Source organism: Cephus cinctus, unplaced genomic scaffold, assembly GCF_000341935.2.
Source record: "Cephus cinctus unplaced genomic scaffold, Ccin1 Ccin1_scaffold0165, whole genome shotgun sequence".
NCBI lineage: Eukaryota > Metazoa > Arthropoda > Insecta > Hymenoptera > Cephidae > Cephus > Cephus cinctus.
In genome coordinates this window covers 1,545-16,976 of record NW_014332890.1, presented here as the reverse complement: position 1 = coordinate 16,976, position 15,432 = coordinate 1,545, and the positions used below count along the sequence as shown (strand labels likewise).

At 36.4% G+C, this 15,432-nt stretch overlaps 1 protein-coding gene across 1 annotated transcript; it reads right to left on the bottom strand.

Annotated features, from left to right (window-relative positions):
• Nucleotides 1-10,175: 10,175 nt before the first annotated feature.
• LOC107263847 (DNA replication licensing factor MCM4) lies at nt 10,176-14,971 on the bottom strand. Its single transcript, XM_015731486.2, has 6 exons — nt 14,631-14,971; nt 13,294-14,509; nt 12,603-13,203; nt 12,140-12,540; nt 11,214-11,421; nt 10,176-11,130 (listed from the first exon to the last, which is right to left on the bottom strand). Exons 1-6 carry the CDS (start codon nt 14,785-14,787, stop codon nt 11,038-11,040), a joined length of 2,676 nt encoding a protein of 891 aa, XP_015586972.1. The 5' UTR covers nt 14,788-14,971; the 3' UTR covers nt 10,176-11,037.
• Nucleotides 14,972-15,432: the final 461 nt, after the last annotated feature.

Sequence of the window (15,432 nt, the reverse complement as noted above, 5' to 3'; positions counted from 1 at the left end):
GAACAGCATCTATAGATATTGCACTTTTACTTGCTGGCATGGACTAGCACCCTCTCATTCCATCCCCAAAATCCCTTCCATAGTTCAAGGCGACCTTCAAACGCGACTCCTGGAACGTTGGCTATCCCAAGTATATTCTTGGAACCTTTTATAGAATATTTTACCACGTATGTATGTAATAGGATTTCGTTATACTGACGCAGCTCCTCAGGGTGTCGACCCGCATTTCTATCTTTGCTTGATAATTCTTAGTTAATATCTATCCTGTCTACACATGTTACTTTATTAGCATCTCAAACTATAATTGTTACTATAAACCATGATGTTTTATTAGATACTATACTGGGCGAGGCCTGATATACCACCTGAAATATCTCTCAAATTATTGATCAGAGGAACAAATTTTCTAACAAAGGTTTGATAGGCGTAGAGAGGGCCGTAGGGTGGTGGTAACTATTTTTTCATAGATGGAGTTGTTTGGGAGATTTCAAGGTGATATCTATTTTTTTACTGGATTAAAATCTTTTTTTCTCCATGGTATGATAATTACACTTTAGACGAGTTCAATGACTCTTGGTGCAAGATATTTATGATCACGAATAGCTCAAAAACAATATAAGATGATCGTTACTATCGATGCAAAATTATTATCTTCGAATTATTTATTTACTCGCGGTTACAGTTTATGGACTCTAATAGTAAATCTACATCTACATATATGTAACCTAATCTGCCATAAATAGATGAGTACTTCAGGACTAGTCCATCATAATATACACTCCGACATTTCAATCTGATCTCAACCAAATTACTCAGCGTTGCTTCTTGTCAAAGCCGAAAAATCATTTTTTAAATATAAATCAGACAATAGTTTACAGAGCACAAAGTCACCCTCCAAAAATAATTTATAGAGAAAGCCGACGGATATAAGAGCTTGCAACATTTATTTACACCGCAACCTCATGAATGGGCGACGTATGTAGGTATATCTCAAAACATAAATCCCTAATTCTTAAGCTTGCAGTGGTTCCCTTATACTTAATAAAGGTACTCTACTACTATAATCGTATTATTAGTATTACAGTATTTATAAAGAAATTAATGGTATGGAGTATAAAGTCAACGCATGAGGTTTCTTCAAAAATATCCGAAACCCAGATTATATTCATTCAGCGTCAGCAAGCGTCGCCGTGGAATTGGCGTCGCGGTCGAGTTCATGAATGGACGGAGTTCTCTCTCGTTTCGTCATGAGCGAGAGAGAAAGAAGATTAGCAGGGCGCTTTAACGATCGTGGCGCTGATCGTGAGGAGACTTGTTCTACGTGGGGTGAACCCTATGAAGGTGTGGGTGCGTTGGCGTGTCCATGCGTGATGGCGTAGGGACATGGAAGAGGGCGGAAGAGGGTAAGGAAGAGAAAGAGGGGAGAAGAGTATGGAATGGTGGGAGAAGCGGAGGGGTAGCAATGCGCGTCGATGAACGAAGCTCTCTTGACATCGCGTGGGAGCTTTCAAGGTCACCCCAAGAGCAAAACTACGTAGTACGACGTCTCCGTCGCGACGCTCTCGCATAAACCGGGCACAGTATATAGGTTTACCCACAACAGGCACCTTCATCCTGAATATACAAACTTCTTTCAAGACTCGTAATATTGTCGTCTTTACTAGTAACGCGACGCTCTGAGCATTTTCGCGTACTTTGTATGTATGTACAACTATTCTGCTGTTAAACATTCTCGGAGGTCTTGTTTATGACCATTAATGATCATTGTAGTATTACTATAGTGAACTGTAATTGGTTCAGTCTAAATTTACTGTGGTATATTTTTACATGATTTTATTAACAGTACGACCTCATTTCGTTTATGGGATTCTATACTTTTGTTATAGTATTTTATATACATAGCTTTTATTACATGATTCAATGGTTAGCTTCTGTTATTCGAGTGATATAATATAGTCTCCTGATTATGCCGTTCTTGCTTGTTAAGAATAGCTCGGTCAAATTGCGCATCCTTTTTTACATTATGATGTACATACATACATATTATTGTATCATTCGTGTAAGGGCCTATAGAGGCTCTAGGAGACCCTGTGGGCTTTTGCATTTTTTTTACGTTTCTTTAAAGTATTCTTTTTCTGGACCCACATCTTCGAAAATATTTATCGAAAGTAATATTTCCTTACACTTTCTTATCTATCAAACTTTGGCATATTGATTTAAAGAATTGACAATAAAATCCAATAACTACGGCCAGAATAGTGGAGAGTCTGAGAGACTCTTGATAGTCATCAGCGTTTACAAAAAATACGATAGCTATTCTTGGGTTAATACGTGTATTAAACATACCTACTTCTAATTTTGTCAAAATCACAAGTTTGTTAAGAAGGTTAAAGAGACTATCAGAATAAATAAATCCAACCAATCAGTCCGAAATTTTAATGTGGTTTTACAGGGTATATAATCTTCGCGTGTTGCAAAATTTCGAAAAAGTCGACTGTTCCGTTTATGAGATATACACAGGGAAAATAATTTAAATCGCACAAACCAGATATAATTACCGTGTTGAATTAATGTTATGTATTTTGACTTCTTTAAAGATTTATAAAATTTTTATGAGACTCCATGTCAAAAATAACCAATTTTTTCAATTAAGACTTGGAATTATTTTTTAACTTCTTACAGTACTATTCAAACAATGTAGATAATCCGTTGTAACAATGTAAATAATATATTGTCTTAAAAATATCTTTGAAAATGACAGTATAGTAGTACTACTGTTTAGTAGCGAAAAGAAAAATACTACCACGTATAGGAAACAGTCGTACCTCCTGACAGCTTAACCTGACGATGTATCTAAGATTCTCCAAGAAGACAGAGTTTGTCGGTTGAAACGACCTGTGGCTGGATTAGCGGCCCTAGAGGTGACCTTAAAGTTTCAGCAACCCCCATTACCTGGGGCAGAGTTCGCGCACCCTTCCACTCACCATTTTTGAGAGCCGCGAGACCTCCATTCAATTTCATTCGGTAAACGAAAAAAGTCTTAAAGTTCTTATTCGATGAATACGATTGTCTATAGTGAGACAATGGGGAAAGTCAAAAATGAAAAAAAAAGTTATATATCCACCAAGAAAGTTGGCAAACCGTTATTATAAGAGTCCACAGGAATATTATAGATTGATCCCGTCTAGGTTCAGCGTATTACCGACGTTTCGCATACGCTCCAATCGGTACCAGTATCAGAGCTCCTTAGCCCTGACGGTGCACATTAGAACGTTTGCGAAACGTCGGCAATACGCTGCAACTAGACGTGGTATCCATTCGGAAGCCATGAATTTTTAAATACATATATTTTGTCCATAATTTGACGGCAGGAAAAAAGTAACAAATAATATACAGGTTAAAAGAGATCTCTGTAGAATTCATCACAAAATATTCTGCATGAATTATTATGATGCCTCGCCAATCGTTTCGGTCCCTGCCCAATACGTCATATCCGTAATTTAAATTTTCCATCGAAGCCAAGCACATGTAGAAGATAACTGTTACACGCAAAGTCTACCTATATCCATTGATAATTTTACCCCTTATGGTAATTTTAAATGTTCTAAACTCACCATAGAGCGCTTGATCAATTTATTAGACGCTCTTCTTTAGAAGCTGGATTCCTTAAATCTGTTGTGTTAAAAAATTTGTAGAAATATGAATCCAGGTATTAAAATAAATATTACACTTCTGCAATAAATTGTAATCACTACAAAAATATAAAAGCATTTCCATACAATCAATACCTGCCTGTTTGAACATCCGGACTTTTCGTTGTAGAGAAAAAGGGTGGAATGTTATGAAAAGTTATGCTCACACTAGGCAAGTCAGTTTCTAAATAAAATTACATTTCTGTAGGATTTACACTATTCCAAGCTCAAAAATTCCTAAGGGAGGAACCTTTTTTTTTGCAAGACGGTCCCTGTGACGGCTTTACAGGATTCTTAAAAGAAAGGAACTGATCCTTTTTTTTCAAAACCCGCAGGTGACACGAAGTTTACAAGGATTGTGGCGTAGCATCCGAGATCATGGAATATGCCGCGCAAACGGCTGTGCTGCTAAAGAGTGGGTGACTACCATTTTTTAAAATATGATGATCCATTTTGGAACTACTACGCTTGTAGCCCACCTGAAGACAAATTCAATAACTGTAAATACTTAAGGTCGTTCAAAGTCACCGAGAAAAAGGGTTGAAAAACTAAAATTAAGCCTAAGTGCTTGAATGTGCGTCCGCGGATATCATACACATCCTAATTCGCTTCCTGAATAACTTTTCGACCTATGCTAAGGTATTTTGACAAATATTAGGAGAGGCAACTATTATTCTTATTTTCAGTTCGTTTGGTGATCTATGTTCAATTGGGGAAATCTTATTTTCTTAAGTAACCCCATAAGAAAAAATTTAGGTTAGGTTAGGTTAGTAGTTACATATGGCGATAATCTAGTCGAACTCGTATGTAATTATCTACGAGAACCAGTGGAGTGGGAGTACGATTACTCGATTTAATTCCCTCAAATTTGGTCTCACTAGAAATATCCATTGCTACTTTTTTCCATTTCATATTTTTTTTCACTAAAATTAATATATTTTACAAAGGCTGTACTATTTATACAATATACATTATTTGTTCTAACGCCATAAGGATATTCATAGTACTCAAAGATAAATATGTTGATTATTATATAATGTACAAGTGTTTTTACGATTCACCGAAATTTACTCGAATAATATATACAGAGTGTTCCGAAATTACATTACCAACGGGGTATGGCGGTGTTCGGGAGGCACCACTGATCACGAAAATGACCTTTTTTTCTCCGGAAGATCATAGTTTTTAAATGGGAGCAGGTCAAAGTTGACCAATCAGAGGAAGGCGTCACGAGAAACGTAGGCGCCTACGAACTCTGAGTTTTCTTCCCTCGCTTTTGTTTCTTGGTGGCTTCGGGCAGGATGACGTCAGCCGAAATCATACCTATTGGAAACAAGAAACAAGCCACCGAGAAACACAAGCGAGGGAAGAAAACTCAGAGTTCGTAGGTGCCTACGTTTCTCTTGACGCCTCGCTTTGATTTGTCAACTTTGACCTGCTCCTATTTAAAAACTATGACCTTCCGGAGAAAAGGAAGGTCATTTTCGTGATCAGTGGTGTCTCCCGAACACCGCCATATCCCGTTGGTCAGCTAATTTCGGAATACTCTGTATATATATATTTTTTTGCTAAGGAATACTTTAGAGACGATTTCATTTACGAAGTCGCTTATTTGAGGACAAGTGGCTGTTTTGGGTACCGACCTCAAAGATTATCCAGCGTAATGACTGTCTTGAGGACCATAAAGCGGACTCTCACACCAAATTTGTTTATATTTTTTCAATATTAGACATCCAGCATTTGTTATGTTAGGTTAGGTTAGGTTAGGTTAGATTAGGTAAGAATTCCAATGGTATTGGGTAAGATTAGGATTAGGTAAGAATTAAAAAAACATTAGCTTGCTATTGTTGCTTAGCCACTTGGCTAAGGGATACTTTGGAGATACGAAAAATCAAGGGGCGTTCACAATAGCAAGCTAATGTTTAAAAAAAAACGACTAACGAATTCTTTCCTAATCTAACCTGACCTAACCTAACAAATACTGGATGTCTAACATTGAAAAAATATAAACAAATTTGGTGTGAGAGTCCGCTTTATGGTCCTCAAAACAGTCATTACGCTGGAAAATCTTTGAGGTCGGTATCCAAAACAGCCACTTGTCCTTAAATAAGCGACTTCGAAAATGAAATCGTCTCCAAAGTATTCCTTAGCAAAAAATATGTGTATATATATATATATATATATATATATATATATATATATATAGTAAATAGAATTTTTTAAAAATACACCTAACTAAGATTCATTTTGAAGCAAAATGATCATCTAAAGAATTAAAAGAATTTGCATATCGTTGTGTGCGCTCGTTTACGTATATGTATAAATATACATATATATACCATACATGCGTGCATAATATGAATACTACCCGCGCTTAAAGGAAAAAAAACTTCCTTATTTTCAGATCTTCTTTTAATCAGATTATCCAATTTCGAGAATTCATCCATTCGCCCGCTGTGGGCCCATCTGTTCTCAAAAGCGATATACCCCATTGATTCTATTGACACTGTAGCCTATTCAGTGGAGATGAAAATAAAATGCCTCCTAATCTGCGGCATCCGGAATACAAAACTTCTTCGAAATGAAATTAAAAAATGTTGAGACCTCGTATTGCTAAGTGTGAGTGGCCTTACTTGATGCCAGCTAATATCTTGTTCATCACAAGACTGAACCGTTATAACTACTACAGATCGAACAGAACATTTAAAGCTTCGTAAGTTAAATACAACATTTCTAGAGAATTCGAATATATAAGCTAAATCTCAATTTTCCGAAATAGAATTTTCGATTTTTAGTAATAATGGAAACAGTTGATAGAGAAATATCGAAAAATATCGTCAACTTTCTAAGATGACTAAACAGTAGTATCTACGAGAACATCAAAAAAATAGACGCCACTTATTTTCCTTTCTGTTTTCTATGCAAGACACAGTTTTCCAGCGGGTACCTAAAACCTCGGGCATACACTCCGCATTTCCTGCAAGAAGCATATACCAAACTTTCACTGTCCACATATTTTCTCGATTGATTACATTTATGTGAAAACATAAGTACGTTGTCAATATTTTAAAATATTGTATTATTTACTATAGTCTAATATAAAATGTTGGCCTAAATTTTTTAAAGGAACAATATTGCATGTATCTAGTAAAAATCAAGCAAGGGAAAGATATGTCCTCATCTTTTGGGAGAGTACGTCTTAGATTCATAGGATTTTATATATGTATGTGCCCGGTTCTCCGATAAACAGGGGGCCTTTTGCTTAAATCTTGTCTTACAAAAGAAGATGAAAATCTTACAGGGACGGTCTAGCGTCCGCCTACGTTATGAACGCTAAAACGATGCTGCCAACACCATGTCCCTTGAGGGACTTCAGAGCGCTTTCGTGGTGACTTAAAATATTTTACATAGAAAATAACTAAGTTACTCAATTAAGGAAAATGATAATAATAATATGTATCTCATCGAAACTCAGACATCCATATCGTATACCGTGTCAGGAATATTTTAAATATGCAATGTCACTGTAGCAGGACAACTATTCTTGAAACGAACTCTATGCTTAGAATTACCTATATCTGCAGAGGAGTACTCCCGATGTCTTTTGTTGTTTACAAATTGAAATGATCGGGCGAGAAACATTTTCTGCGGATATTGTTGGAAAAACGCGCAGATGTTACTCTGGGCTTGGGCCCACTGTCGAGGGTCCCCCATTTATTGGCATTTTTGAGAAGGTAGGTTCTTCACGAAAAATCGATACAGTTTATATTTACAGCTGAACGACGGAGAAGTCTCGGAAAAGATGCAGAAACGCAATAATACACCACGTAGACTAGGAACTTATTCTAAAAGGAGTGCAGATTTTAATTGCCTTACAATTAGATATTTACAGACTCACAATCGGTTGAGTGTCGCGCCGTACAATGTCAAACGAAAATGAACATTAGAACAGGTCAGAAAACGATGCAGAATTGAATGACAGAATGAATGTATATAACATGAATGAATTATATTTATAAGCAGTAGACGTTTTTCGAAATAATTTCCAATATCGAGAGCACGTCGCAAAGGATGAAACAGATGCCATAAGGGAGGAAAGAGAAAACATGCGTCACTTTTCAGAGAGAACGGTAATTCGAGGCGTTTTATCCCTGAAATAGTCAATGGTCAGTTTCTAGACAGGGCCTTCGGTTTGATTTACAACAGTTGCCAGGCATCAGCGTTCTTCTCAGGTCCTTTCGGGGCCAAGAGGGTTTTGGAAGGCCTGGGGAGAAGCTATGGCACCGCAAAAGGGATCCTGACAACCAAAAATGTTCTAACACTTGAAGCAGAAAACTCTAGAAGGGACCGTCGATGTAATAAAGGATACAATCTTTACCCGCTGAAGAACAATAGCAACACCGTTTTACCTCGAAGGATTTCTGTCCACCTTTTGGCTACCAGGCAGCAAATAATTCAAACGTGTAGTAAAAGCAGGTACTCATTAGGCAGAATTAAGCAGCCCTTAGGTGTACTAGAACGTGCGTACCTGAAATAATTTCCAGTAAATTTGTTTAACGGGAAATTTTTACTAAAATACATTATTCTTTAATATTTTTAAACGAAGTATAGAAATTGCAGTATAAACATTAATTTTCTCTGTCTTAACAAAATTCTATAAGACTTAAGGTAGTACGAACAGTACAGTCTCATCACGTGACAGCAAACATGAAAAAAAGGTTTTAAGCAAATTTAAAGCATGAAATTAACGTGCCGAAAACTATATTTGAGAAGAAGCAAAGTGCCTCTAATATAAAAAGAAATAATAGTTTGAAAACTATTAACAGTGAAGCAACAAAAGCGTAGTTACTTAGAGATCATATCTTGTACCATTTTTCTGAAGAAAAATTTACATCACTTGTCCGATTTCAATGTACTATAGCTTATTTTATTCATTAAAAGATTCTTTAGAGATCCACCGAAAAAGATTCATTTCTAAAAATGTATGGCTTAAGAATATAGCTATTTGTTCATACTATGATTCAATAAACAATTTCTTTGGCAACATTTCCTGAGGAACAATAGCGCTAATCGAGAAATCTAATCTGGTGAATTTTTTGAGAATCGTTTAACGAATAAAATAAGTTATAGTACATTGAAATCGGACAAGTCATAAAGATTTTTCTTCAGAATATTGGTACAAGATATGACCTCTAAGCAAATACGCTTTTGTTGCTTCAATGTTAATAATTTTCAAACTATTATTTCTTTTTATGTTAGAGGCACTTTACTTCTTCTTAAATTTAGCTTTCTGCGCGTCAATTTCATGCTTTACATTTGTTTACAATTTTTCTTCATTTTCACTCTCACATGATGTGACTGTACCGCTCATACTACCTTAAGATATATCTGAATAAGTTAAATATAGTTAAAAATGCATCTTATAGTATTCGTTAAAGTATACTTAACTATGTTACTAGTGTTTTAAGATGCTTAAATTATATTTGGCTTCAGTTTTCGAGTTTCAAGTGGCAAGGTGTTCGACGGGGTATTAGTAAATAAAGGCAGAGCCAGCGAAAGGATGCAGGTATGATGCGCTGCGTAGAACTCGGAAAGCATTAGACGGCTTTTCCAAGAAGGTCTCCCAAGAATATTAGGCCCCTCCCGAATTTCTTTGGTTCCAGGATCCATTTTATAGCTTCCACTACATGCACTTTTATTCGGATTACTATACCTGTACGCATTCGCACATAAACTATCGCTATGCAATGAGGTAGGTACATTGCAGAAGTATGTTCATTCACTGTCCTTTAAAATGGATGGAATGCATTTTTCTTTTGTCAAATGAAAAAGAAAACCATTGAAAAAGAGAAAATGAAAGAACCAAAAATAGGGAAAGAATAAAGCAGAAAAAATGTAAGAAATTTCTATATACTACAACTCTTAGTGCAATTATTTAAATCCAGAAATACCTTTATAGTCTGTTGTAAGACCCCTTCTTCTTCTTTAGGAATTTACTACCAGCCTTTCCGGCAATACCTGACTACTGAAGGTTAAATAAACATTCGGTTTATCAAACGGTACAAGTAATAAAAGATTGATAGAATAAAGTGGGGAGCAAAAATGTGTTCTAAAATAACTATTGAAGAAACTGCTATAATATTTTTAATGAGAAAGACATTAATACTCCTATATACATATAACACTCCGGGAAATTTATAAATTAGGAATTTCTGTAATTGTCCGAAAAATTATATGTTTACGAATGACAGTCGTATGAAGAATGTAGTGTGTTAATATGGAATTAATTAGTATAATTTATAGTGTATCCGTGAGATCAATGTTTTTTTTCTGAAGTCATATTTTTATTATGGGTTATAACATAAAAGAATCCTCTGAATGTGACACTAAAGCCAATCGTAGGAAAGATTAGTATTAGAGAAAAACGTGAATGGTAACCGGATGTAGATAAACATATCCTTAAAATAAATAAAAACGCTGAAATTTTAGAGTACCGAAACTTTTATTAGAAAACAAATTCTTGTAGATTAGATAATGATAACAAGTAAAGTTTGACGGTCATCCCTTAAAACGTTGTTCCGTTTTTTCTGAACTTAAGGATGCTATAGGCTAGATCTGTGGGTGCACACGTATACGGAATGATGATGTCAAAAGCGAGTACCCTTCACAACCATTTTTTCCTTTTGTTTTCAATTATTTGATACATTATTGATTTAGCCATCTTTCTTATACTTTAAAACAAGTCGGGTTATTTAAATTTAAAATTCACAAAAATCTGGTCTTGAGATCCTCGTGGAGGACGCTATTACGTTTGCTTCATTTTTGTATACTTTTCTTCCAATTAGAAAATTTAGTAGATTTAAACACAGATGACCCATCTTTCGTGTTATAAAAGGATAGTGGCTGAACCAATAATTGGATGAATTATAGTACTTAAAGCGCGCAAGGAAAATGATTGTAAAGCTTTCTTTTCCTTTTCCAGGCTTCTGACTATAACGCTCCGAATATGTGTACATATATCAGCCTTAAAAATATATATCAGTTAAGGATGCTGTCTCTTTCCTAGATATTTGCTTAGACTATAATTTCAAGCTGTTTTCCAACAACAAAATATTAAAAGTAAGTTTGGAAATACACACGTCCCTTCGACTGATATAAGTGTTACCAATGGTGATAACCTGTTGCAGTTTACATTTTCTCATTTAATAAAAATTTAAAGTTCTCTTCAATCATCATGAGTCCATTATTTTAGACTTTTGAAGGAAATTACTGGCAGAAGTATTTAATGTTCCCTTTCAGGATTTAAGCTTAGTTCATTGACACAGATAATCACTTGAATCAACACTTAGTGCACCCGGATGTTGTTCATGCCGACTACTATAACACCTTCATCCTGTAACTCTTTCAACGAGTCCTCAAATATATCTCGTGTAATTAACTGTAACAAAAATTCGATACAGAATATGGAAAATAAATTTTAAAAATAGATACCATGTAATAAAAAAATATAATCGAAATTACCACTTGTGATTTTTCCTTTACTTCATTGAAAATTTTCTGATAACTCAATGTAGATTTGCCTTTTGATTTTATAAATTGTTTAAGGAAAGCTGTGAACTGGACTCTTCGATTTCTAGCAGCTGCTGTCATGCCAGTGGTAAGGATGCTAACATCAATTTTTCCAGTCATAGGATCAGTAGCTGATTGTTTCAATGCCTCACGATGTAGCCTATTAGTAGTTGAATTTTTTTAATTACAAAAATTTAACCATTCGCCTGTGGGAGCATTACGTCTAACGTGACTACACGGACCCAGATTCCGAGACCTCGACATTCTCATATTGAAACTAAAATCTTCTGAACGCAATTGAAATATATTATTAAAAATTTATTTTGAAATATGCTATCTGGTTTAAATTATTTCAAAGTATAAGATTTTTCCAGTTCACCAATTTTTTAAACAAATTTTAAGCCTAATTTCATCTTTATATATTCATCAGTCACGAAAAGCACAGCCTTATTAAAATTAAAAAAATCTAACCAATATTTTGGAACTATTTTAATGCCATTAATAGAGAAGGCTTCATAGTGTACTTCGTATTTTTTCAATTTTTTTTTAAACTTTCGTTTGCTAAAGAAAAAGTTTGAAGTTTCAATACAAGCCAGAGCATAAAAATTATATTCGAATAACAATAAGTCAATATAATGAATAAGCGTATTATTATTTTCCATAACTATAACAGCGTGAACATTGCTCTTCAAAGAATATTTTTCGGATTCGTGATATCATTAATAATTTTTTGTTAATATAGCGATTTTCATACCGCGCGACATAAGTACATGCTAAGTAAGGAACCTGACCGCATCGTCTGGAATGGTGATCTTTACTGAACGTGAATTCCATACACGACGAATTAATATTGCATAATTTCAGATAAAGAGACTTACCTCCATGCTTCCTCTACATCCTCTATCTCGACGGTATTACTGAATCGCACCTTTGCATGAGCTTCTGCCAATCGGATAAGAGACTCTAGTTGTCTAGGATACGCTGTGATTTGTCCACGTGTACTTCCCACTCTACGCATGTCTACATATGCTTGAACAAACCGTTGTTGAGCTTCCTCACTAAGAGTTGGATGTACGTGTTCTTTAGCATAGACGATGTAATCACGGAGGATACTCATATCCACCAGATCATCCTCATCCTCAGGAGGTGTTCCATAGTATAAAGTTACCATATGACGAGCTAATCTTCTGTCAAATAATTCATTCTGAGGATCCACCATCAGGAACACAAGGTCAAACCGGGATATCAACGTGTGGGGCAGCATGACGTTCTCAATAACCTATGAAGCACAAGAAAAGTTAATTAATATCATTATATGTCGGAATACCGATTATGTCGTACCGTTTTATTCTTGTTCCATTGGGACTCGCAAGGGTTAGCGGCTGCTAATATGCTAGTCCTGGCATTCAGTTGACAAATGATACCAGCTTTGGTGATGCTGAGTGTCTGTTGTTCCATAACCTCGTGTAAGACGGAACGCGTACTATCATTCATCTTATCAAATTCATCAATACAGCATATTCCATTATCCGCCAAGACGAGTGCACCAGTCTGTAGAACCAGTTGACGAGTCTCCGGATCCTTGGTAACATAAGCGGTAAGGCCTACAGCACTGGAACCCTTCCCGCTGGAGTATTGGGAACGAGGTACCAGATTGTAGACAAATTGTAGAAGCTGAGATTTACTAGTACCAGGATCACCACAAAGGAGAATATTTATTTCCGCACGGAAATGCATCCTCCCTGCAGAAGTGTGAGTCTTCTTGGTACCACCAAAAAGTTGAAGTAATATTCCCTTCTTAATGTCTTCATTATCATATATACTTGGAGCAATATTACGTGCTAGACGCTCGTAGACATCCTCTTTCTGGGACAGCAGCTTCAGCAATTCAACTCTGTCTGGTGGAAATGCGTGATCCTTACCCTCTTGTACCTCATACAGCCTGTGCAAAAAGAAGTACAGAACTTCATGCATTAATTCAGAACTTAGAAATATAATGGTTAATTTTATAGATAAACATTTCAGATTATACCTCTTGGAATCCTGCTTCCTGAAATGGACCACGTCGATATGTGTCTTATAAACAGCACGAATATTGCTTTGCCTTGGATTAACTGGTAAAGGAAGTGCACGGAATATTCCTGTAACTGCGACTCTGTCACCCGGCGAAAGTGCATCGACGTGATCGTTATGAGCAATGAGAACAATCGTATGAGGTGCCTGACCAGCAGGCATATCGTCGGGTGATTCCTGAAGCTTAACCACCTGCTTGTCTGAGAAGTGACTACGGTTATGCACCAATGAGAAGCAGTAGGTGTTATTGCAATTCGTACAAACAGTAGGTTCTGCAATACGGCCTCTATCAATCTCCACCATTGTGCTATAAGAGCATACGATACACTTGAAGAAGGCTTCACGCATTTCTGGTATTACATTGGATGTCCTAATTACCATTCCTGACATAGTGATAAGCTGATCGATATCCTCGGGATTCAATTGACGCATGTTCTTTGTTTTGGCAACGTTAAATGGGCGCACTTGTATTTGGTGTTCTAAAACAGCTGCAGGGTACTTCCCAAAGAACATTTCATTGGCAGCCATATCCATTGTGGGAATAACTTCTTGAGGATAGCAAACCAGTTGTCTATATAATTGTTCATCAAACGCTTCTAAGTGGGCACAGTTTATATTTAAATATGGTTCTTCTAGAGTATGAATTTCATCCAACTTTTGTAAGTATAAGGGTTCAGATAAATTTAAATTTTCTGGTAATTCATCATTTTCAGCATCAGGATCGATAAAACGTTGTATAAAACGTTTGAACTGTTCTTTACAGCGGTTCACAACAACGTTCGTTCCCCAAATGACAAGTTGCAGTCCTCCATTCTCACTCTCTGAGTGAGTTGGAGTCTGTATCTCCTCAGGAATTGGATCTGCTAGATTCACTTGTCTTATACGTTTATCTGTTCTGATGTCTGGTCTTTGTCTTATGGGAGTACCACGAATCCCACTGCGAGGAGAACGTATGGACCCTAAAGAACTAGGAGTACCATAATTCAAAGGTGAGGAAAGATCTATTTCACTTATCCCTGCAGCAATTGGACTTGTCTGAAGTATATGGTTCGGAGATGATGCAGGAATTGAAGCTGGACCATCTGAAGAAGCAGCAATGGTCTGCTGAGACCGTAAACTGCCCCATCGTAATGGAGTATCAATCGTTGAACTACTAGCTCCTCTTTGTGGAGTGCCTATAAATTATTCATAGCAATCACAATTGTTATAATCCCAATTATGGACATAGAGCGTTAATCTCTTTTACAGAAATGCTTGTGCGTTAATAAAATCAAATATAATTCAATAGGTACTAACCTGTCTTACTGGGAGTTACATTTCTTCTGGGTGTACCCTTGGCTGATGAAGTACCTTTTGAATTTGGTGTTTTCGGATGGCGTCTTGGAGTCCCAGTTCTTGAATCCGTGTCATCTGGATGTAACGGTGTTCGCGGGTGTTTCATAGGACTCGACATGTTGACAATAATTCAGAATTCTTGATAACTACGTTCACGCTTCTTCATACATATACAACTACCCAAGCTGGTTTTCCCGCGAAAACTAGAGTACTATCGAATACCTAAATCGATTAATCTAACCATACTCGATTTTCACCATGTGATACCAGAGATGAATAGGGGATTGCCAATGAGCCTGTTTTTGGTGAAGGCAATTTTTCTCTGGGTTCGGCGCGCCACCTTAGCGGAGGGCCCTCGAAGCAGTTCCACGTTTTTGATTAGTCGTGTATATATAGTAATACTACGCGTGATAATCTGGAGCTGTGTTTTGGCGCGTCGACGCGCCACCTGAACGAGACTCTCGAACTAGTTCCACGTTTTTGATTGGTCGAATGAATTCGTGTGTTCCTCGAGATCCACGATTTTAAACCGGGTGAACACTCAAATAGGGAGACTTGTATCCAACTTTTTTTTTACAGGATATTACATAAACCGTAGTAATAAGGTAGTCAATACTCCTAATAATCATATGAAGCTCTGGAAATAATAGAGTAAGCAAATAAAACTTTAAAAAAACTCTCGAACGTGGGTAACTAAACACATATAAGTTTGCTAAATAATATACCACAATGACTCGATAGCACACGTGCTTGGTGCTGGATT